Consider the following 25,279-nt stretch of genomic DNA (forward strand, 5'->3'; position numbering starts at 1 on the left):
GTTCAGTCACCTCAAATGTAATATTATTTGTGGTACACTCTACTAACACCTCAACCTCTTAGATTGTTCGTGGTACATTATGCACACCTCAATCTCCTGCATGGTTTGTGGTATACTACACACACCTCAATCTCCTGCATGGTTTGTGGTATACTACACACACCTCAATCTCCTGCATGGTTTGTGGTACACTACACACCTCAATCGCTTGCATAGTTCAGTGTGCACTACGCACACCTCAATTGCTTGCATTAAGTGTGCACTAGGCACACCAAATTGTTTGCACGGTTCGTGGCACACTGCACACACCTCAATCGCTTGCACTATTCATGATACACTATGCACGCCTCAATCACATGCACTGTTCAGGGTGCACTACAGACACCTTTATTGCTTGCACTGTTCAGGGTACAGTACGCACACCTCAATCGCTTGCATTATTCAGGGTACACTACACACACCTCACTCTTGCATTGTTGGTGGTACACTACGCACACCTCAATCTCTTGCATTGTTGGTGGTACACTACGCACACCTCAATTGCTTGCATTGTTGGTGGTAAACTACGAACAGCTCACTCCTGCACTGTTCAGGTTGTACTACGCACACCTCTATCACTTGCAATGTTTATGGAACACTACGCATACATCAATTGCTTGCACAATTCAGGGTAGCACTACGCACACATTATCTCTTGCACTGTTTGTGGTATACTACGCACACCTCCATCGCTCACACTGTTTGTTGTACACTACGAACACCACTTTTGCACTGTTTATGGTACACTACACACACCTCACTTGCACTGTTCGTGGTACACTGCGCACACCTCACTCTTGCACTGTTCAGGGTACACTACGCACACCTCACTCTTGCACTGTTCATGGTACACTACGCACACCCCACTCTTGCACTGTTCATGGTACACTACGCTCATCTCACTCTTGCACTGTTCATGGTACACTACACACACCACTCTTGTACTGTTCGTAGTTCACTACACACACCTCACTCTTGCATTGTTCAGGGTGCACTACATACACCTCAATCGCTTGCACTGTTCGTGGTACACTATGCACACCTCACTGTTGCATTGTTCAGGGTGCACTATGCACACCTCACTCTTGCACTGTTCGTGGTACACTACGCACACCTCACTCTTGCATGGTTCAGGGTGCACTACGCACACCTCACTCTTGCACTGTTCGTGGTACACTACGCACACCTCACTGTTGCATTGTTCAGGGTGCACTATGCACACCTCACTCTTGCACTGTTCGTGGTACACTACGCACACCTCACTCTTGCATGGTTCAGGGTGCACTACGCACACCTCACTCTTGCACTGTTCGTGGTACACTACGCACACCTCACTCTTGCACTGTTCGTGGTACACTACGCACACCTCACTCTTGCATGGTTCAGGGTGCACTACGCACACCTCACTCTTGCACTGTTCGTGGTACACTACGCACACCTCACTCTTGCACTGTTCGTGGTACACTACGCACACCTCACTCTTGCATGGTTCAGGGTGCACTACATACACCTCAATCGCTTGCACTGTTCGTGGTACACTACGCACACCTCACTCTTGCATTGTTCAGGGTGCACTGTGCACACCTCACTCTTGCACTGTTCGTGGTACACTACGCACACCTCACTGTTGCTTTGTTCAGGGTGCACTACGCACACCTCCATCGTTTGCCTACTCCACCTGCCCTTTGAGCCTTCACTCAGGTCGGGGGCAGGTCACGTTCACCCTCCAGTATCTCTCGTGGAGAGATCCTCCCCGGGGGCGGGCACCAAGACCCCCCCCATGCCCCCTCCAGCGGTTGTGGAAGCAGGGCTCATCCAGGAGTAACTCCGTCTTACGACAGCCACCCACAGCACCCACCTGGCAAGAGACTACGGCATGGAAGGCTTCTCAGACGAGGCCAGAGTGCGGCGGCCTTGGACGGTCCGAGATAAGAGGGGGCTCTGCCTCCTGGTACAGGAAGGCACCGTGAGACTTCAGCACTTCACTATCTCCTGCAAGGCGACACCTCCGGCCCCAGGGCGCACTATTCACCCCTCACCTAACCTGCCTTTGCCAAGGACGGGGGACCACCGGAGGCGCTCACCTGTGCGCTCCGCCAGACCTGAGCGCTATCCACGTCACCGAGGGCCTACGGTACCTCATCTACAGAGCCCTCAGCAGCCCTCAGCAACCCTCCTCCGCGCACCCTCACCCATCCACAGAGCCCTCCGCGCACCCTCAGCCATCCACAGAGCCCTCCGCGCACCCTCAGCCATCCACAGAGCCCTCCGCGCACCCTCAGCCATCCACAGAGCCCTCCATGCACCCTCCCCCACCCACAGAGCACTCCTTCACCCTCACCCATCCACAGAGCCCTCCATGCACCCTCAACATGCCTCACGCATCACTCAACCACCTGATTAGCACATCTGAGCTGCCCTCCAGTAACAAGTATAGTAGGGCACATAAATGATGGTATACTGCAATTGCTTGACAGCAGAACCTTCTGTGCTCTGTCATACGTGCCTCAAACACCCCTCCCCTCACCTCCCCGAGGAGCTCCCTTGTGCTAGCCTCCAGTAACGAGCACTGGCCACGTCACTGAGGGCCTATGGTAACCGCATCAGCAGAACCCTCCGCAGGAGCGCAGGAGGCAGTGACTAGGATGGGACCATGAAACGTGGGCGCCTGATCAAGCTCTGAAAGGCAGTCCACCGGCCCTCAGCCTGCCAGGGAGATGCCAGCAGGGAGAATGGCTGCTCGGGCACGGCTGCTCGGACAGTCTGCGCAATAGAAAACAAGGGGAACCCACGGGTATCGAGGGGCCAGGAGTGCACAGTATTATAAAGGAACAGTGGCAGTTGTACACCCTGGAGCCACCTCAATGCCCTCCGGGTGTGCTGCGACACCCGATTACAGAACTCGGCCCCTCGGGTGGGACCCCGATGATGAAGCATGTCACCAGCTAGGTTGGCGAGTGAAGGGTCTTCTAACAAAGGACTAATCTGTCCTTTTTGTGCACCTCTCTTTACTACGGAGGCATTGAGGTGCCTCCGGGGTGTTGTACTCCTATTGTTTGGCGATATCGATTAAGGGGACCAGGAGTATCCCCATGCAGAATACTCTTTCTCTCTCATTGTTTTTTCCAGGAATACGATAATGTCTATATATGTTGTCCAGTAGACAAAGTTGGGTCATATGTTTGCACAAATATCAGACAAATCGGTGGGTGAAAAACACAAACGACAAAACAGTCAAAAGTGACTAGAAAGACCAAGGCACTTGTATGTGACAGAAACCCCCCCCAAAAAAAAGGGTTGGTCACAGTTCAAAACAGTACTGCTACTCCTATGCACACTACTATCAACATTACAGTAGGGTCAAAGTACAGGAGTCAACAACGTTTCGATCCTTAGAAGGTCAAAAGGACCATCATCAGGACAATAAAAATACATGCCAGAGGATTGGTTACACAATGGTAAACATTTTTTAACTGAAAGTGTGGCCCTGTAGGAGCAGACCAGCAGGGGACTTCAGGGTCTGTTAGTGAAGATATCTGTATGGGTAACAAGTACTCAGGTGAGTCTCATTGGCAAAGAGTACAAAGTTTCCATGGAAGTCAAGAGTTAGTCATGCCCGTGTCTGATAACGAGGCCTCTTCAGTAGTACCTCTGTGTGCCAGAAGGTGGCGCCCCACGGCTCTGCACTGATTCATTCCTCTCCGGAAGTAACGTGCAGGACCTATACAGCGGTCAGTTGCTTTCGTGACTGTCTGTGTCCTCAGACGTGGAGCTGAAAAAGCATGATAAACGAGTGTGTAGATTCCTAGACTTGGGTCTTATTAAAGGGTAGGGTCCAATCACAAACCAGGGGCTAGATAGAGTCTCTACCAGAAGGCGCGTTATCGCAGGGAAGTAACTTGTTCTTCTGATAGAAACTTCTAGCCGCAGATTCCTCACCTGTTTAACAGATACCAAGGCAGTAGCTATGGGAGATGGGCTGTGAATGGATTCAAACCAGAAAGTCCTGCAGGACCGAGCAGCCACAATGGCCTCCTTGCCAGACGTGGCTGTCCAGACAATAGTGCTTTCTGAATGCATGAAGGGGCGTCAACATAGCTGCCTTGAAGATGTCTAGGACAGAAACTCCGTGTGCTAACGCAGTAGTAGCAGCTTTGGCCCTGGTAGAATGAGTGGAGGCTGCTTTTTGGCCAATGCATAGCAGATGTTTATGCAGAGCGAGGGCCTGTGCGTTTCTGCACTGCCTTGTCTTTTTGCGCCCTTTGCTGAGGTCCTTCGCACAATCTATGTAGAAGCTCAGTGCTCTTTTGGGGTTCTTAGAGGGGTGAGGCAGGGTGATGGTTCAACTGACGTTGAAAAGAGTCAACCTTCGGTAGAAAGGAGGCTCTAGTTCGCAGAACCAGCTTATCAGGCAAGATGGTGGATGAACACACAGAGCCTGAGCTCACTCATGCCGTGCAGAGGTGATGGCAATGAGGAACACAATCTTAATGATGAGAAGCCACAAAGGACAGCTACGGCGTGGCTCAAATGGAGTACACATTAAATAAATAATAACAAGATTTAGGTCCCATTGCAGCATCACAAACTGAGAAGGGAGAAACAGGTGTTGGAGCCCTTCAAAAGTTACATCACAACTGGTGATTTAAACAAAAAGGGCTGATCACACAACCATACAAAAATTGAGGGCCAAAAGAGAACATTTAACCAAGTCCTTGCTGGGCGAAAGACAATACAAATAGTAGAACATCAGACAGTTTGGCCTGGAGCAGGTCAACCTGGTGAGTGCCGCGCCAGACCACAAATATGTCCCACCGATAGGCATATACAGTTTTTATCTTGGGACAACTGGCTGCCAAGATGACATCAACCAACTCTGCAGGAAGGTCGAAGGTGTTCAGCTGTTGCCGCTCACTCTCGATGCATATAGGTGAAGGTTGCAAAAGCCTGGGTGCAAAACCCTGCCCTGTTGCGACAGCAGGTCCTACCGGAGGGGCAGCCTGATCGGGGAACACATGTTCAAGCGCAGGCGCTCTGGATACCATACTCTTCGTGCCCAGTCCAGAGTCACCAGGATGACTTGGGCCAGGAATGTCCTGATCATCTAGAGAATCCAGAGACTGAGTGATATTGGTGGAAAGGCATACAAGGGTCTAGAGTTCCACTCAAAGTGGAACACGTCTCTAAGCGAGAGACACCTTGGCAATTCTAACATGCAGAAGAGCTGACATGGTGGGGTCTCGGTGATAGCAAACAGATCTAGCCAAGGCTCTCCTGATTCACGGAAGAGATCTTGCGTCACCTCTGGGTGTAACTGCCACTCGTGATCTGCCCTGGCATTCAAACACACTGTCAGGTGGAAGCCTACCAGGAAAATTTGTTGGTGATCCAGTCAATTCCAGAGGCGTAAGGCCTGCTGGCACAAAGTCTATGACCCCCACCCGCACTGTTTGTTGCAATATCACATGGTGGGGGTGTTGTCCGTGAGTACCTTTACAAACCTCCTCTTGATAGACTGTAGGAAGTTATTTGGCACCTAGTGTATGGCCCTGAGCTCCAGAAAAGTTGATATGGAGCCGGCCCTCTACCGGAACCAGAGGCCTCTAATCTTCACCTCTCCCAGGTGACAACCCAGCCCTGAAGTGATGTATCGGTCACCACTATGAAGTCTGGGTGAGGGAGGGGGAAGAGGTCTGCTGCTGACCCAATCATAATCCAGTAGCCACCACTGCAGATCTTTTGCAGTCTCCTCCAAAATCTGAATGTGGTCGGAGAGGTCCCCTTGATGTTGGGCCCACTGGGACTTCAGATCCCATTGCATGTGCCACCTGGACTGCCGGACCAGCAGGATGCATGTTAGAAGGCGACCTCAGAGGAGCCCGGAGGGGGCCCTGACTGTCCTGAGACCCACCCTCAAGGTATCGTAGCCGGGCACTGGCAGGAGATTCCGCAGGGGAGGAATCTCGTACCTAGGATCGTACACTTGGCACCACACGACAAAGAGACACCACACCGAGGGTTCTTAGGATTCAAGCTTTATCAAATCGAAGTGGTAGGATCTTTATGATCAGCAAGGCAGATATTTACAAGCAGAGCGTGGGCTCACAGAGTCTTGGCGGGGGTAGGAGGTAGCGGGACAGTCTTTGGGGGGGGATCGGATCAAATGCAGGAGCGTACCCGGCGCACAGCTCACAATCCTCGAGCTGGGGGATACGCTTGTCGTCGTGGGGTCCGGCGGGACCAAAGAGAGTCTGGGGGAGCCGCGAGTCACTCAGCAGGCTCAAGCACAAGTTCGGAGGTCTTACGATCTTCATGGAGCCGCGAGTCACTCAGCAGGGATCAAGCACAAGTTCGGAGGTCTTACGATCTTCAGGGAGCCGCGAGTCACTCAGCAGGGCTCAAGCACAAGTTCGGAGGTCTTACGTTCTTCGGAGAGCCGCGAGTCACTCAGCAGGGCTCAAGCACCAGTTCGGAGGTCTTACGATCTTCAGGGAGCCGTGAGTCACTCAGCAGGGCTCAAGCACAAGTTCGGAGGTCTTACGTTCTTCAGGGAGCCGCGAGTCACTCAGCAGGGCTCAGATGTTCCAAGGCGAATCTGCTGGACAGTCCCAGAGCACCCCTTGTTATAGGTCGACCCCTCTTTGATGTGCGGAGTCTGTGCAGGCAGGGGTCTTGTCACCTGGGGGGTCGCTTGTCGAGGTTTCCGGCTATTGTCTTTTGATCCTTTCAGGGCCGGGTCGGGAGGAGTCCCAGACACCCAGCAGGCGTGGAGCCAGCCCTCAGGGAGGCCGGAGGGCCGATCGAAACCCATCGTCCCAGGGGAGCTCAGAGGTGCGATAGAAACTGCTCCTCCCTCTCTCATCCCCTGGAAGCGTGATGTCCTCCAGCCGGAGTGGCGCCTCTAGGCCCGGGTTGTGCTGGGGCCGGGCGGCCATCTTGGTGCACGAAGTGGGCACGCGTGCCCGGGGTGGCCGAAAGGAGAGAGGCCATGGACGGGGAGGCCCGGGCTGCGTGTGTGTGTTCTGGTGGGAAGGATCGGCTGGGCCGTGTGCTTGGGGTCCCTGGTACCAGGTTAGGTAGTGCGAGGACAGGAAGAGCCATGGTACGAGGCCGGGTCTAACAATGCAGATGGCCATAAGTCCTAGCAGCCTCAGAGTGGACCTCACCGTAATCCAGGACTGAGGCTGAAAGATCAGGATCATAGCCTGAATGTCCTGGACTCTTTCCAGCGGTAAAAGGCATGACATCAGACCGCGTCCAGAATGGCTCTGATTAGGGAAAACATCTGAAAAGGAGTCAGGTGTGTCTTTGGCACCTTTATAGTGAACCCCAGAGATGACAGAAGTTTGGCCATCACCTGGAGGTGGTTGACGACTGCCTGGGGTGAGCCAGTCTTCAACAGCCAATCGAAGTAGGGGTAAGACTGGCACCCCAGACCTCCGTAGGTATTCTGCCACCTCCGCCAACACTTTTGTTAATACCAGAAGGGCACTCGTGAGACCAGAGGGAGCACAGCAAACTGAACATGCTCCTCTCCCACCAGGATCTGCAGATGGGCCAGCAGGTTGGGAATATGGCAAATGCATCCTGCAGGTCAAGTGCCAACATCTAGTTACAAGGTCAAGGGCAGATAAGACCAGAGCCAGGGTGAGTATTTTGAATTTCTCCTTCTGAAGGAAAACATTGAGGGGGGCAGGTCTAGAATAGACCAAAGACCGCCGTCCTTCTTGGGCACCTGAAAGTAGCGGGAACAACAACCATGTCATTTTTCTGGCACAGGCACCCTCGCCATAGCCACTTTGGCCAAGAGAGCTGGTCCTCTGTCATTCAGTAGACAGTGGATGGTGCAGCGGGGACAAAAGGAAGGGTAAGGCATAGCTTTTGTGAACTATTTGGAGGGCCCGCCTGTCCGATGTGATTGCTTGCCAATCCGGATAGACTCTGTGGTTCTGCCTCCCACCATGTGGCTGTGACCCTGTAATAGTACACTAAAGAGGTTTGACAGGTGCGGCTGCTGGGAAGGTGGAGAGTAGATGGACCGAGCGGCATGCTGATCTTGGCCTAGGGGGTGGTGAGCATCACAGCCTTCCCTGCAAAAGTGCTGGGTTCCCTGCTGGGAAGGACAGGATGTTGGTAAGGAATGCGTCGTCTATGGCCACAAAAGAAACACTAGAATTGTTGCTGGTGAGGCTGGTAAGAAAGGCTCAAAGAGCGAGTGGTAGCCCTACTCTCCAGTTCCATCGAATTGCATGTCCATCAAGTAGACTGGGCATTTCTCGAGAAACCAGTTGATCAAACCATGTTTAGTGACAAAGGGTGACACTGGTGCCAGTAATTCGTCCGACAGTCTGCGGTGTCCAAATCACAACAAATTGTGAATGTGGCCATATCATGACCATCCTGAATGGCCTGTGACAGACTGGCCGAAGGATGTCAGGAACGCTTGGGAGGACTTGCACCACCGAATTCCAGAGCGCAGGAGTATAATGGCCCAGCAAACAGGATGCATTAACTAAGCACAGGGTCAAACTGACCAATGAGGAGGCATTTTTCGAATGTCTCCACTCACTTTGATTCCCGGTCAGAGCGAGTGGTAGGAAAATTGTTGAGGTTGGTCTGGCTGGTGAAGGCCAGCACCGTGAGGCTCTCAGAAGGGTGCTGCAACAAAGGTGGATCGCCTGGAGCAGAATGATGGCATCAGGCAATTAACAGGCAATTAACAGGAAGGCAGTACAAGACTTGGCCCATGCCACTAATAGGGCGTCTGTCAAGGCCTCATTAAAAACGCAGGAGAGGCTCAGAAGCAGTCTTACCAGGCTGCAGGACTTCCATGAGTACGTTTGTTTTAACCTCCATAGTGGGGAGGTGCAGGTCAAGGACTTCAGCCGCCCTACGCATAACCATAGCCTAGGATACAGATTCTTCTGTGGCCAGGACTGGAGGGGAGAAAAGGGCTTACACTGGGGAAGTGTCCGGCCCATTAGCATCTTGCAAGTCCTCATACCAATTGCCATCCAGCGAAGGGCTTAGCGGGCTCATCACCCTGGTGATAATCCTTATCAGAGTCTGTTCCAAAAAGACAATGAAAAGAGAGCTGCCTGCCTTGTGGGAAGGAGTGCGCAAAAACCTTGGAAGATTCAGCTGTGGTGTCGGTTGAATTCGAACAGGTGTGGGAAAGGACAATTGTGGCCACCTCTTCGGGCAGCAAAGTGGGCCTCAGTGTCGACATACTGGTCCCAGAGAGGGTATAGGCACAGAGGCGGCTTAAGTACTGGAGCAGAGGGCAGAAGCGACTCAGAGGGTCCAGCTGGTGCAGAGGGCAAACCCCGCTGGTGGTAATCCAGGTGGCAGGCCTCTTGGCCCCATGGGTCTCAAACACACAGAGAGAGTTGGTAAAGAACTGAAGCATAGCTGAGCGAAACTCTGATCTAGTGCGGCTGAAGGCCCCAGAAACTCCGGTTGTGCTGGACCCAGCTGCAGAATCGGTTACGATGTCAGCCGACTTCGGGAATAGGACTGTCGGCACCGCAAATGCGCTTCAAGGAAAAGGGAATAGTGTGAAGGAGCGAAACTCCGCTTGGAATTGGTTTCTTCTGCTTACCAGAGGATCTTGAACCCAACGAGGACATGGATCAAGGATCCGCCAACGGGAAGGAGCTTTGGACTTGGAGCAGTCTCTGTGCTGCTTCTTTTTGTGATTGGTGATGTGGAGTTTCACCCTCCATTCGCTGTTGGCCTTCGGATTCATCAACGCGCAGTCTCTGCAGGCCATGGAGTTGTGGATCGACCCAGGACACCACAGGCAAACCTGGTGGGAATCTGTCACAGACATCTGTTTGCGACAGTCCTTACAAGGTTTCAACCCTCTTGTCTTAGGGGGTAAAATCCTTTTCACACTGTTGAAACTTTGTGAGAAAAATCAGAAAAAGTGGTCTCAGAGACCAGAGAAGCTTTGAATCTGCGTTTAGAGGCGCAGAAAGAAGGGACGTGAAGACGCAGGAGTGGCAACAATATAGGTGTGCAAGTCACTGCTAGGGCAGAATGGTGACCGTACAGTGGTGCAAGGTGCCACCTTCCGGCAGGTGGGGTACTACTGAAAAGTTGTCGGATTCAGTCTGACTCCTGGGGAATAGTCAAAAGGTGGGGGAATGTGATCCTGGAAGTCACTATCAGAATGAAAATGTCACCAGCTGCCACTCAGACTCAGGCAAAAAGTCTACGGAAAGGGAGAAATTTGAGCTGCTTTTTTTAAGTTACAGGGCATTGGGTGGTACGGAGACTTGGAGGAAGAAAATTTCAAATTCTTGTGTCACTGCTGGAGAAGGATCGTTTCATACACTGTCCTAGCTTAATATTGGAGGGTAACGGAGAAGACATTGGGCATTTCCTTCCCCTCACTGGCAACCAAATATTTTAAGTTTCTTCGTTAAGTAAGAAGACTAGAGGCATTAGGGACTTTGTAAGTGATCCGGTGAGGTGATGTTAAGACTGGGATAATATGGTTATATTTCCTGCAACCTGAAACAAACCAACAGAAGAATGAAGCATCGCTTTGAGAGACTGCTGGTAGTCCAGTCTGAAAGGTACAAGTTCCGGACTTAAAGATTTTAGATTCTGCCCAAGATTGAAGCGCCCGATGACTCGCAGTAGTTGGAGTAGTCAGTGCGCACTTTAAGCTACAGCAGAACAGTGTTGTGTAGGTTACGTTTGTGGTCTACGATGACCTCAACCATTTGCCTCCATTGGGTGTTACACCAGAGAGTGGAGTCATTTTAGTGCCTATCACATCTTTAAATCTATACCATCCACTGCTTCATTCTGCACACGCTACTGAACAGCAGCGCGCACCTTTGGGCACCATACTTCTGTTCACACCACAAAGTGGCTGTTACGCCATTGTGCACAAACTCATCTTTGAGCATGCCCACAGTATCTCATCAGGGAATTATGTCCAACACCATCACAAGCCTTTTTTGTTGCATTCAGCAACTTTGACAGTCGGACACCAGCACGGCATCTTGTGCATCTCCTTTCATGCTCTGTCCTTCATCAGTAATCGTTTCTGCCCTGAAGTACCACCTCCCACACCAGAGGATGTTTAACATCCTGGACCAGAGCCCTCACTACTGTCCCCCTCCAGCACACCTCTTTGTACACATTCTCAGAGTCCTGCACTGGCCTCTACAAGACTCATGTCCAGTTCTGTATAAAGACCTCCTCCATCGGGCCAGAACAGAGGATACTTCTGCAGCCCAGACCAGCACCCCTAAAGAGGCCGGGAACCCTACACCAGTTCCTACAGAACAGAAGCACATCTATTGGTCTTGAAGCGGTCTCACAAAATGGCATTCTGCACAACACCTCCAATAGCATTGCACACCCGTACACGTGTAATTCTGGGATCCCTTGCGAGTCAGGCTCTGGGTGGGGTCTGTTCCACTGACAGCCAGAGGATCCTCGAGCAGAGAGACTCTGGCTAGGGGATGTTCTCTAGATATCCCAGAGGAGCCTCAGACAGTAAGCCTCAGGGCATAGGGGTCTGGCAAGGCTCTTCTTCCAGAGTGCAGGGAGTCCTAGTCCTCCTGGCTGTGGTGACAGGACGCGCAAACTGGTTGCTGTACCCAGTGACACTAAAAAAGGTTCACACCATTTATATGAATGTTTGCACAAGTAAAAGCATTTTTAATTTGAACTTATATCCACCAAGCCGGCCTTTCTCAACTACACTCCTCAAATACCTCCATGTAACCAGCAGACACAGCACTCTCTGTACCACTGTCCTTACACTACTACAATACCTCCATGTAACAAACATCCCACTCTCTGTATCACTGTCCTTACACTCCCTAGTCTCATGTAATCCAGCTGCCCCCCTGCATTATCCAGTGATCACCCCACTCCCTGTACCACTACCGCACCCACATGTACCGACACTGTGCACAACTCTTACACCCGCTCACCTACATGTAACCAGTGGATCTCTTACTTCCAGCTACTCTTCTTCGTTAACCCATCTCAATATCTGCATGTCGGCTGTTCCTTCCGCTCCTGGCAGTCCCTCTCTTTAGACTCGCTCCTTACCTGTATACCAGTGGATCCTCATCAGTCTCCTTACGCCCCAATACCTGCATATTAATGTTACCCACCCACTCGCTGTAACCCTCCCTGTAAACCGTCTCCATCCACTCTTCCTTACCCGTATGTTCAGGCAGGCCACCACCACATCTCCCGTCGGTGTGACGATGGGGATATTCTCACAGATGATACCATTCTCCACGTCCACCACCTGGCCTGGAAGAGAGGTCACAACAGCAGGGTGAGTAACCTGAAATACTTCATGGGGAACACAGAACAGAACAGCAGCTTAGTAGCAAGAGGAACCACTGGGAATGGCCGCAATGAAAGACTTGGAAATGCTTTTCAAACGCACTGATGTATCTACAATAACCAGAGTCAGAAGCACTGGTACTGCCCACGGCGCGGGATGGATGCGAAGACCGGCCAATGAAGCACACACAAACGGGGTTAGGGAGGAGACTTGAAAGAATTGGATACGTTGGTTACCTGTAATCCTAGGTCTCTTCTAGGGGTATCCTCATCAAAGCCATAAGCAGTGAATGTCACCGCACATGGGAGGGAATATTCAGTGCTTATGACTATTGAGGAGGATTCACTTGACGAGAACCAGGACAGCCAGGAAAACAAACATGTGTCTATGATCAAATCACACCAGAACTTTTACTCGAGACAGGGTACCCGATGGAAGCTCTCATAATTGGTACACACAAATGGGAAACCCTAGAAGTGACTGACGCTTGGAAACGTGGAAAGAAGGAAGAGGACGACCGACAGCAGGATGGATGATTCAATCACGACAGAATGAACAGACACTGAACTCCCCAGACCCAAAGAGAAGCCTGGGCCTTCTGGACACAACCCACGTGTATGGGAGCCAGGGGTCAGCATTCACTTAATGACAACTTAAACAAGGCTCCAGCTAGGCTGCATACTCATCAAAACTCAAGGCAGTGTGGGACCCCCCCCCCCTCCCCCGACACAGACCTCGGTCCTAGAAGCTCACTCTCCCCGGCAGCTCCGTTGTGCCCTGTGTCGCCTCTCAAGCCTGACACTCCGCTTTCAGGGTTCGAGTACACCCGGACTCCGATTCTCGCCTAACTTCTGTGCCTAATTTACTCTATTGTCCCTGCCTAATGTTGTGCTTATTTTACTTTATTGTGCCTGCCGCTGTATTTTTCTCGCTAGTTTCCTCTTTGTTCCTGGTGCCCCCCCTCTGGTTTTTTCCGCCACCACCGACCAATGATTCCTCCCCCTACCGCCCTGCTCCCGCCTCCCAGCTGCACGTCCCCCCCCTTTATAATGACGGCCACTGCGCAGTCGGGAGGCGCACCTAAGACAAGCCCGTCTGCGCCTGTCCGTGACCCGACTGCGACCAGCGCCAAGACCCCTGGTCCTCCCGGACCCCACTGCTACGACCCAACCACCCTCCACGCACTCAACCCTGGAAGACACGCCGACTGCGCAAGATCCTCGCCCATCACCACCCACGGGCAGTTCTCGTGCAGACCTTGCCGCAGATCCTTCACCATCGACAGAGCTCCCATGACAGCCGAAGGCACGCCCGATGCACGCACCACCCATACCCTGACTTGCATCCTTCTCAACGTGCGCTCCCTGCACCGACATGCCGTAGAGATCTGGGACCTGATCGACAGTCTCACCCGACGTCACATTCTTCACGGAAACCTGGACAAACGCCACCTCCGGCCTCGACATCGCCACTGCCATCCCCGACGGCTTCAAGATCCAGAGAAAAGACCAACCACACCACACCAGGAGGTGGACTCATCATTGCACACAAGACCCTCCTCCGACACTCCACATCCAGCACGAGCGACCCTCACTCCAACACAGAACACCTCCACTTCCACAGAGCCGCCGCAATCACACCCGAACTAGGTCGAACCATCGGCGCCTCCCTCAGGTCAGGCATCTGCCCAGATGACTGGAAACGGGCAGAAATAAAACCCCTCCTCAAGAAACCAACGGCCGACCCTACGGACCTGAAAAACTACCGGCCCATCTCTCTCCTCCCCTTTGCAGCCAAAGTCACAGAGAGAATTGTAAACACCCAGCTGACCGCCTTCACAGAAGAGAACTCCATCCTGCGCGCCTCTCAGTCTGGATTCCGCAGCAACCACACCAACACCGTCTCACATCGCACGCTCGCTGCCAGACTGCACAACGTGGGAATACAAGGAGCCGCCCTCGACTGGATCAGATCCTTCCTCTTCGACAGGACCCAGAGGATCCGACTCCCGCCCTTCCTCTCCAAACCCACGGAAATCAGCTGCAGAGTACCCCAGGGATCATCTCTCAGCCCCACGCTCTTCAACATCTACATGGCCCCCCTTACCGCCATCGTCAGACAGCATGGACTCAACATCGTATCCTACGCCGACTACACCAAACTCATCCTCTCACTCATGAAGACCCCAGACTCTGCTTCCAGGAAGGAATGAAGAACGTGGCAGCCTGAATGAAGGACAGCTGCCTGAAGCAAAACTCAGAGAAAACCGAGATCCTTATCCTCGGACCCCACACCACCACCTGGGACAACACCTGGTGGCCACCCGCCCTCGGGTGCCCACCCACCCCTATAGACCACGCTCGGAACCTAGTCATCATGCTTGACTCCTCCCTCTCCATGAACCGCCCGATCAACGCCGTCGCCTCCACCAGCTTCAACTGCCTCCGCATCCTCCACAAGATCTTCAAATGGATCCCCCCTGACTGCAGAAGAACCGTCACCCACGCACTCATAACCAGCAGACCGGACTACGGAAAGTCCCTCTACGCCGGAATCAACAAAACTCTTCTACGCAGACTACAAACCATCCAGAACGCCGCTGCCAGACTCGCCCTCGGGACTCCGCGCCATGAGCACATGACCCAACACATAAGAGGCCTCCACTGGCTCCCCGTCGAAAAGAGGGTCACCTTCAAACTCTTCACCCACGACTACAAATCCCTCAACAACATCGGACCCAATTACCTCAACAACAGACTGTCCTTCCACGTAACCAAGAGGAACCTCCGCTCCGCCGACCTCGCCCTGGCAGAGGTTCCCCGCATCCACAGAAAGAGAACTGGCGGGAGAGATTTCTCTTACATCGCCGCGAAAACCTGGAACGAGCTCCCCGTGAACATCAGATGCTCCCCCACCCTGCACACGTTCAGGAATGACCTCAAGACCTGGCTCTTCGACTGACCCAGAGCCGCCACTCCCCCCCCCCCCCCCCCCTCAACTCCCTGCCAGCGCCTTGAGACCCTCACGGGTGAGTAGCACGCTATATAATCCCCTGATTGATTGACATGCTTGCATACCGAGCATCATTACAAGCAGCACCTCGGAGTACCTAAAAGCGCCCTAAGGGACCTCTCCACGCCGTGGAAGATTTGTGCCATCCTCAGACACAAATAAGCATGAAAACCTGGCACGTGTTGGCAGCAACGTCGGCGAATTTGAACTCTCATATTTACACCTAAACGGCCTATTAAGAAACACCACCACATTAACAGCCTTTATATTCCGACACAGCAATTTAAATCGGTTTAATTTCTCTTGCTTTAGGATTTTTAAAAGACATTTATTCCCAATAGGGCAGAGTAATGAAGATGGGCAGCATTTCTCCTGTAGAAAAATTGTTGCCCATCCGAGGTTTAGGACTAAGCAAATGCTTAGTTGGAAAACAAAATGCAAAAGGACCCAAAATGTTTGAAGGAGCTTGCCACGGGCACTGCCGAATCTCAAGGGGTGGTAGTGCCAATCTACCTGCTGGCCCTTTCTCCCATCACCCTGCTGGACCGGTCTTCATCTCACTCTAGTGGGGTTACCATCCCCACTCATCACTTACTCACAGCTTTCCGATCTCTCGTCCTCCTTTGTACTTTTTTTCTGCATTTGTCCCTTCACTGGGGCACAGTTATGTGCACTCCTCAAAGTGCACACGTACCATGAAGCATGCTCGCTGTATGGCGAGGCTGGAATTAAATATTTTTCAGGCATGCGGACGCGGTGAAATGCCAGTCCAACACTACCTTTGTGCAAAGCACATGGCAACAACCCTCACTTCTGAAAAGTGGAAATCATTAAGCAACGCCCACACTTCAAAACGCAGTAATGCGCTGATCTGAGGTGGCTGAAGTGAAACCAAAGGGCTTTTACTGCTGTGAGGTCACGGTTCTCTAAAAGGGAGGTCTCTGGATGAGATCTCTGCGGCCTCACTGTGGAGCACCACACTATACGAGGACAGTCCCTAGATGGCCACAGAACATCCTCTGGAGGAGGGCCCGCTCCGATGTCTTACAGTCCACCCTGGTCAGATGAGAGGTGGGCTATCCGTCAATCCCACAAACTTACCACTTAGCCCGCTTACGGTCACGGCTACTAAAGCGGTGTCTGCCTCGCCCACAAGCCTGACTAGGGCCTTCACAAAAAATACCTAGCCACCTTCCTGATGTCTGACCCAGAAGGAGGAGGGAGTCTAGTGACATCACAGAATACCGGAGCTGCGCTCTCACCGCGTGTGACGTCACGCAGGACCCCTCGTTAAAGACACACCCACTGTGCTCCAAGCTGTAGATGACATCCACAGGCAGCCATCATAAGCAGACTCTACGGACTGTACCTACGGGTGTCGACCTACACCAATGTTACTATAGTGCAAGAAAGAAAAGGGGGAAATGCTGCCGGCAATACCTCGCCAGGGGCTGTGAAGACACCTTGTACTTTTTATGTTGTTTTTGGCAGCTCAGTCACACCTTACCTCAATCCTGACTTTATTGCACCATCTGATCACAAGTAGGTCAAATGTAACAAATGTACCAGGGGACGTTTAGCTCTTCTGCGCTTCATGCAATACCATACTCTAAGCACCCCATTCGCAAATGACGTCACTTGTAACCAGTCGGTGGATTACAACTCCCTTGATGATATTGGCACATGAGCAAAAACTTAATCACAAGCGACCTATTGGATAGCTGTAAGGCATGAAGTGTGAAAACTCGCTGCAGCGCCTCGCCAGGGGTTAGAAGCACTATATAAATGCAATACAATGCAAGCAGATTCAGCCAAACACCCACTTCCATGTCCGTGTAGAGAGCTCTTGAATGGATTGTGACAAAAGGATAATTTGGCAATCTATGTACCACCAGGGTGGGCTTCGAGGCACCATCTTCTATCGCTCCACTGCATATGGGCCAACGTAAGTGGAGACATGCCTGCACAGTCAGTATCAGCCCGGTAAGCATGGCCGGGTCACCACCCCCATGGCCGGGTCACATCACTATGGCCGGGTCACCACCCCCGTGGCCGGTTCACCACCCCCATGGCTCCGCAGTGGTAGGCCATGCTTTCTCTTCGGACAGGCTTTCATAGTCTCCCTCCCCTGTCCATCTAATCCTTGTTGGCAAACAAGAGTAGAACCTTTGGGCTTTGCGCGCAAGTGCGGTTTCCTCAATAACCTGGAAGAAGGTCTTCTCAGGTGGACCAAGAGTCGTTGACTACCCAGAATGCTACCTGGGAGAGCAAGACACCCCACCCTTGCCAAGGAGTACTCTCTTCCATCCACTCTGCCATGTGCACTGAGGATGACAGAAGACTGTCAGGACATCATTCGCTGGGACCTTTCATCCTTGGTCAATTGTAAGCCCTTTCCAAGGAGGACATAGTCCTCTCTCCGGGAGTAGGCCTAGCAGGTTGGCTTAATTTTAGTAAACGCTGGCTAGTTAAACCAACTTTTATTTAGGGTTTCTCACTTGGAAAACGGAGTGCCCCACCTAGCTCCGGGACAGCGAGGGGAGCAATGAGACTTCAGGCATGTTCCGAATATCACTGCCTGCCCTGCAGCTTCTTTGCTACTTATTGGGTTTTTCCAAATTCAAGGTAGAGCACAAGTGATGGAGAGATTACATGGGAACAAAAAGATATCTGTGCTGATTAGCAGAAGGGTGAATAACTAGCTCCTGCCCCACACTAATGCCATCGTGGTCAGCTGCATTGCGAGGAGATGGCCTGTCTTTTCCAGCAGCAGTGGCTGTGCCTCTGTGTAACCTCAGGAAGGGCTGCCCGACCTGTGGCTGTTGAGGCCTGTGTGTGTGCCAACGTCTTTGACGCTGCCTGTGTGTGTGCAGACGCCTTTGACGCAGCTGTAGCGGTCTAGTTTATTTTATGAAGCATCCCTGTCCCGGAAGCACCACCACACAATTTATCACTCTCTGGCCAGGCGGGGTCGCTCGTGACCTTCCGGCTCATACCACTAATCAGGAGTGTTGTGTCACCTTACTATCCATAATATTGTATGAGCTATCATGGCGTGATATCTGGCTGCGCTTACCTGCCCCACAACACTGGCGACGAGGGTGGGATGAAGTCATGCCCACAACTCCAAAATCTCCCAGCCGCCGGAGCATTCTGCCGGTAAGGAAATGAGCACGCTGCTGCTGAAAGGGAAAGCGCGTCCGCTCCAAAGGGAAAGATCCTGCTGGCAACGAAAGCGAAAGGACACAGGCTGCCCGCGTTGTTCACGCTAACAGTGACGGATCGCAAGCGGAGATCCCAACGCGTTCAATGCTCCCGGGGCACAGGCTGGTCGAGCACGCGTCAGTAAAATAAACGCGCAAGTGCGCGTTAGCCCCTGCTGCCTCCAGGCAAGGAAAACATCAAAGAACACGAGCGCGTTGCTAGCGCTAGATAAAATCAGCGTGAGTGAACCAACAGCAAAAGGGGGCAGATCATAAACAAGTCCTAACAAAGACAAGCCTCAAATTGCAAAAGAGGCAAAGAACAATTGACATAACAGCAATAAATGGGCAGTGGGAGCAACACACAACAGCGCACTAGCTAATGCACGCTCTAGGGCAGAAAAACAGCAGAACTACAGCAGCAGCCATGCCCCAGTCAAGCTATAAGTAACAGGGAACTGGCAGCAACATCCAGAAATCACACATTAACCACACAGGAACTAAAATACACTATAAAGGACAGCAAATTAAGCACCAGCTATAGTTGATCAAGCAGCAGCAGCGCCAACACAACAGCCAGTCAGTCGCCTCTGCAGCTGCACCTCCTCATCTACATTCGCAAATCAGCGCACTTCCTCAGTTTAGGGAATTGATCGACCCTGCAACAGCATCACCTAGATGGAAAGTGTGGATAGGCCGTCTCAACATCTATTTTATAGCCACCAGAGAAACAGATGGGGGAGTAAAAATATCACTCCTGTTGCACTTTGCGGGGGATGAAATATACAAGTTGTTCGCACATTTGCCGAACACAAGACCACAAATGGACTACGACGCAGCTATCAGATCATTAAATACCCATTTTGATCCCCAACTCAACCCAGATTATGAATGCTTCAAACTCAGACAGGCTCGACAGAGGGAAGGGGAGTCAATGGACATGTTTCACGCTCGCCTCCGTGAGTTAACCAGCACCTGTACCGAGGATGACCAGGTGAAGGAAGTACGGGCGCAACTCATCCAAGGATGGCGCAACAAGACTCTGCGGACCCTCATCCTTCCACAACCTCGTATATCTCTTGAAGACATGCTGATCCCAGCTCGATCGCATGAGCTATCAGACGTCCGAGCATCTGCCATGGAAGCTGCGCTCAATTCAACAACCGAACAAACAGTAACGTCAAGGCGGAACGAGTGGACGCTGTTCGCGCTACAACTCTAGGAAGGTGGGCCAATAGAAATTCAAGACAACCGCAGTGTGGATACTGGGGGAAGGAGGAGCACCCCCAAGACAACTGCCCAGCAAGAGGAAAGACCTGCACAAAGTGCGGCATTCCCAACAACTTTGCGAGTGTGTGCCGGGGAGGCACTCAGTACAGAGGGGCATCAGGATGTAAGCCACCATACAAACAAGTGAGGCACCTCACACTAGACGAACCGGCCACTTCAAAGACAAAGACAACGACAACAACACACTGTCAACACTATCTGGAAGACTCGTCATCAGAGGGTGAAGAAGAATTGTCACTTCATGTCGTTCGTAAATGATCTCAAGCGGAAACGTCGCCCACAACCAACGTGTGCTATCGAGATAGCCGGGACACCTGTCACAGCCCTCACTGACACCGGAGCGTCAGTAAATGTCATGGGATGTCGACACTACAAAACACTGAATCCTAGGCCGGCACTGACGCCATCCAAAGTCAAGATCCTCACGTACGGAAGCCAGACTCCACTTCCTCTGAAAGGGAAAATGACTGTACAGGTCAAATCAGAAGACCAGGAGGTCACCACAACATTCCACATAGTTGACAGGGAAGCAGACACACTGGTTGGGAGTCACACTGCCGAAGATCTGTGTCTGGTCACGTTTGCGAACGCAGTGAAAACACTACAGGCTGAGGACATACTGGAGCTGTTCCCACAGCTATTTGAAGGCTTAGGGAGTATAAAAAGACCACCCATAAAGCTGCACATTGACACTGCTGTAAAACCTGTTGCTCTACGGCATCGAAGAATACCCTTTCACCTAAGGCCATTGGTAGAACAAGAGCTGGTGAAGCTTGAGCAGCAGGGCGTTATAGAAAAGGAGATAGGCCCGACCCCGTGGGGGTCTCCCATGGTTATCGCCGAGAAGACCCGACAACCAGGAAAAATTAGCATCTGCATCGACATGAGGATGCCTAATCAAGCTATTAGGAGAGAGAGGCACTTGACGCCTACAGTCGAAGATATACTAGCGGACCTCAACGGGTCGCAGTGGTTTTCTAAGCTGGACTTAAACGCTGGATACCACCAGCTGAAATTCGACAAAGAATGCAGATACATCAACACGTTTTCAACGCACCTAGGTCTGCGACAATATAAAAGGCTGAATTTCTGGACATCTTCAGCAGCTGAGATATTCCAGAACGCGGTGAAAGAAGTTCTGTCGGGACTTCAAGAAGTTATCAATGTCAGTGATGACATCTTAATTCACTCCGCAACACTGGAAGATCATCATCGTCGGCTCAAGGCAACGCTAAAACATCTGGCGGAGCATGGAGTGACCCTACACAAGGAGAAATGCCAATTTTTCAAAAGGTCCATCGAATTCTTTGGGTATGTCTTCAGTCAAGACGGAGTGAAAGTAGATCCCAGGAAAACGCAGGTGATTCAACTTGCCCCAGCGCCCACCACGGCATCGGAAGTCAGAAGCTTCATGGGCATGGCAACATACTGCGGGAGATTTAGCCCAAATCTCACCACGATCGCAGAACCATTACGTAATCTGATGAAAAAAGACTGCCTGGCGATGGACTCCAGTGGAAGAAGAAGCTTTCCAAAAAGTAAAGTCAGCTTTACTAGCAAGCACAACCATGGCATACTTCAATACGAATCGGCCAACGGAACTGGTAGTAGATGCCAGCCCTGTGGGGTTAGGAGCTTTATTGACTCAAGAGACTGAGCCAGGGACCTGGGTTCCGCTGGCATTTGCTAGCCAAGCGCTGACAGCAACCGAGACTTGTTATTCTCAAATAGAACAAGAGGCGCTTGCCATAAAGTGGGCCTGCAACCACTTACACTTATATATCAGTGGCCATCCATTTAGAGTAGTGACGGACCATCAACCACTATTCCCGCTTTTTAAAGGGACTGCACCTCATCCCCCACCCAGGAACGAGCGGTGGGGGATACAACTCCAACACTATCAACTAGAACTGGTATACAGACATGGGGCCAAGAACTTCCTGTCACGTTATCCGGTGCCTCCCACGGAAGCAGACCCTGATCAAGAGCAGAAGACAGAATAGTTTGTCAACATGGTATCCCAGTGGTCATGCCCACAAGCGAAGTCAATTGACGAAATCAAGTCCCACATGGAATCGGACATGGTCCTCAAAAGAGTGAAAGACGCAACACAGAAAGACTCCTGGGAGGGTTTTCTCCAGGATGTCCAAGGATGGAACGGAGTCGACAGGTCCCGGCTGGGGAAAGTATGGAGAATACGGGATGAATTTAGCATCGCTGAGTGTGGCATCTTGCTGAAGGGGTCACGCATCGTCATCCCTCAAGGCCTCCAAGAACCCACTACCGTATTAGCGCACAAGGGTCACCAAGGCACAGGAAGGATGAAATCCCGGATTAGAGAAAAGCTGTGGTTCCCGGGACTCGAGGAAGCTGTAAACAATGTTGTCAGGAACTGCAGAGCATGCCAACTCACTGGAAATGCAGAAGCACCAGCTCCCGTGATAACTGAAGACTCCGCCCCTTCACCCTGGTCATGGGTAAGCCTTGATTTTGGGAGCTTTCCAGATGGAAGGGTCACAGCGGTCTTGGCCGACAGCTACACTAAATATCTGTGCGTTGAAGTCCTGCCGTCCACAGCATTCAACCATCTGGAACCGGTGTTGACAAAAATCTTTGCATTGTTTGGTCTACCGCATGTGATTAAAACAGACAACGGTCCCCCGTTCCAGGGCAACGAGTTCAAAGACTTCCTCAACCGGTTGGGGATAAAGTATCACCGCATTACACCGCAGTGGCCACAAGCCAATGGAGAAGTTGAACGTTTTATGCGGACAGTGAATAAGATCCTACGCATAGCGGTAGCGGAACACGCCGACCCAGAAATCGAGTTACAGAAATTCTTACGAGAATACCGCAGCACACCTCACTGCACAACACAGAGATCTCCATGGTCCTTGATGCTGGCAGGACCCCGACGGGATAACTTCACAGTGGCTGATAACAGGGAGCCTGAACCATACAACCCAGCAAGCACCCAAGCCCGAAGAACAGCGAACAATGAAAAAGCAAGTCACCGAAGGCGAGCATAGACCCGAACGCTGATGCCAGGATGTATGGTCCTCCTAAGGAATCGTAGGAGTGGGGGAAAATTCCGCACTCCATACGAGGCAGGGCCGTGGACTGTGAGAACAGTCCAAGGGACAGCCGTGACCGTCGAGCAGAATAGAAAAGTAATAACCAGAAACGTATCATGGTTTAAAAGAGTACCAGTGGCAAGTGTCGAACAACAAAACCCGGTACATGTATCAGGTAACGACACCACACTTGGAGAGACAGAGTCCATTATCACGAATGACATATCTCGGAGTCAAGTACCATCAGCACCCGAGGTGGAGTGCAACCCTCAAGCCGTGGTCAGTGGAGGAGAAACCGTCAGCCCTTCCAGAGGTTCAAGTGCTCACCAACATCGTTATAACCTCAGGCCGAACCCTCGACCGAACCACAGACTGGCTGAGTTTGCATGGTAAACTTGTTCTAACACAAGGTAGAAAAGAACTAATTTGGGATGGGATGTAGCGGTCTAGTTTATTTTATGAAGCATCCCTGTCCCGGAAGCACCACCACACAATGTACCACTCTCTGGCCAGGCGTGGCCAGAGAGCATAAATAAAGGAGCCGGGGTCGCTCGTGACCTTCCGACTCATATCACTAATCAGGAGTGTTGTGTCACCTTACTATCCATAATTTTGTATGAGCTATCATGGCGTGACATCTGGCTGTGCTTACCTGCCCCACAACAGCAGCCTCTGTGTGTAGGGTGACCAACCGTCCGTAAATTTCACGGACAGTCCGTAATTTCGGCCGTCTGTCCGTTGTCCGTGAAGGATTCTTTAACGGACGCCATTTGTCCGCAATTTTAACCGGGCACCGCTCGCACCACCCTAAAGCCGGCACAGCTTCCACCAACCTCCCTTCTTGACACTGATGCTGTTGCGGTCGGGTGTAACAGACTCCAGACTCTGATGCAGTACTAAAGCTCAGATACGCGGCAGCATTGGAGAGGCACAGCGGGATGGCAACCCTCACACCTTCAGCCCTTGATGAGCTGTTAAGAGGTGTTTGAAGGTGACTGAGAGGGAGGGGCTGCAGCTTCAGGAGCAGGGGCATCTATTCAGATGCAAACAGCCCTGAATGCGTCATGTCTCTGCAATTTAGAGGGGCCTCACACATTCCCTTTCTGCCCAGGGCCCCAAACATCATAGAACCGGCCCAGATTACATCGAGGCAGCACAGAGCTTAATTACTGTCACTAAATTGTAAGCAAACGTCGGTTCTTCAAACATGCACTCTATAATGTAGTAAAATAAAGAAATGGCACAAACGCACCCACACTGATTAACAAAGTATGGAGGACAATCAGTTAAATCAGTTCTCTTGGAGTATCTCCTTTAAGTACTGTACATCACAGTGGGGGATGGCAAAACTAACATTTTGGAAAGAGAGCCTGTCTTCTCCTCGTCTTGTCCAGGAGGGGGCGAGGAGCCCTACCCCACCCTGGAAGAGACCAAGATGATACTAGAATACTGCATGCCCACCCTGGTGTGAAGGCTCCTGCCCCCCCCCCCCGTGATGCCTCCTGCCCCCCCCCCCCCCCCATGTGGTGGCTCCTGTCCCCTGCCTGTGATGGCTCCTGTCCCCCCCCCGTGATGGATCCGGACGTCCCTTCCCCCCCCATCCCCCCCCAGTGGTGGAGCCTCTCCCAGTCCTGGAATGGCTCCTGCAGCCGAGGGTGAAGTTCTTGATGGGCCTCTTCTCAAAAAGGCTCAGCTCAAAATTGATATGAAAAGGTGGGCGAGTGAGTAAGTGAAGGGATGGGTTGATGGCTGGATGAATTAGTGAAAGGGAGAATGGATGAATGAAAGATTGAATAGATGGATAATGAGAGAGGATGGATTGATGAGTGAGTGGAAGGATGGATGAGAGAAAAGGTAAATAGCTGGATGTATGGGTGGAAGGGTAGCTGGATGGGTAAAAGGGTGGATGGATGAGTGAAAGAATGGATGAGTGAAATGATGGATTGATGAATTGATAAGTGCAAGGGTGATGGAGTGAAAGGGTGGATGTAAGGATGGATGAGAGAGAAAGGGAGGGTAGATGGACAAAAGGATGAATAAATGAGTGAAGGAGTGAAAGCATAGATGTATGAGAGAAAGGATGGATGAGAGATAGGGTCAATGGATGGATTCATGAGTGCATAAGTAGATGGATGGAAGGAAGGATGGCTAAGTGAAAGGGTCGATGGAGAGAGAAAGGGAGGATGGACGGATGACTGAAAGGGTGGCTGGGTGGAAGGATGAGTGACTGGGTGGATGAATGAGTAACTGAAAGGATGGCTTGATGGGTGAAAGGGTAAATGGCTGAATGGATGAGTGAATGGATGGGTAGAAGAGTGGATGGGTGAGTGTAC

The 25,279-nt window shown here is 51.7% G+C and overlaps 1 protein-coding gene across 1 annotated transcript in view; it reads right to left on the minus strand.

The window, feature by feature from the left end:
• The window catches only part of ABCD1 (ATP binding cassette subfamily D member 1), a 220,729-nt gene that overhangs the window by 89,585 nt on the left and 105,865 nt on the right, over window positions 1-25,279 (minus strand). The window contains exon 5 of the mRNA XM_085629793.1: window positions 12,236-12,330. Within this exon, the coding sequence (XP_085485919.1) occupies window positions 12,236-12,330 (95 nt within the window). The remainder of the gene's footprint in view (window positions 1-12,235; window positions 12,331-25,279) is intronic.

This window comes from Triturus cristatus, chromosome 10, assembly GCF_964204655.1.
Source record: "Triturus cristatus chromosome 10, aTriCri1.1, whole genome shotgun sequence".
NCBI classification, from domain to species: Eukaryota; Metazoa; Chordata; class Amphibia; order Caudata; family Salamandridae; genus Triturus; species Triturus cristatus.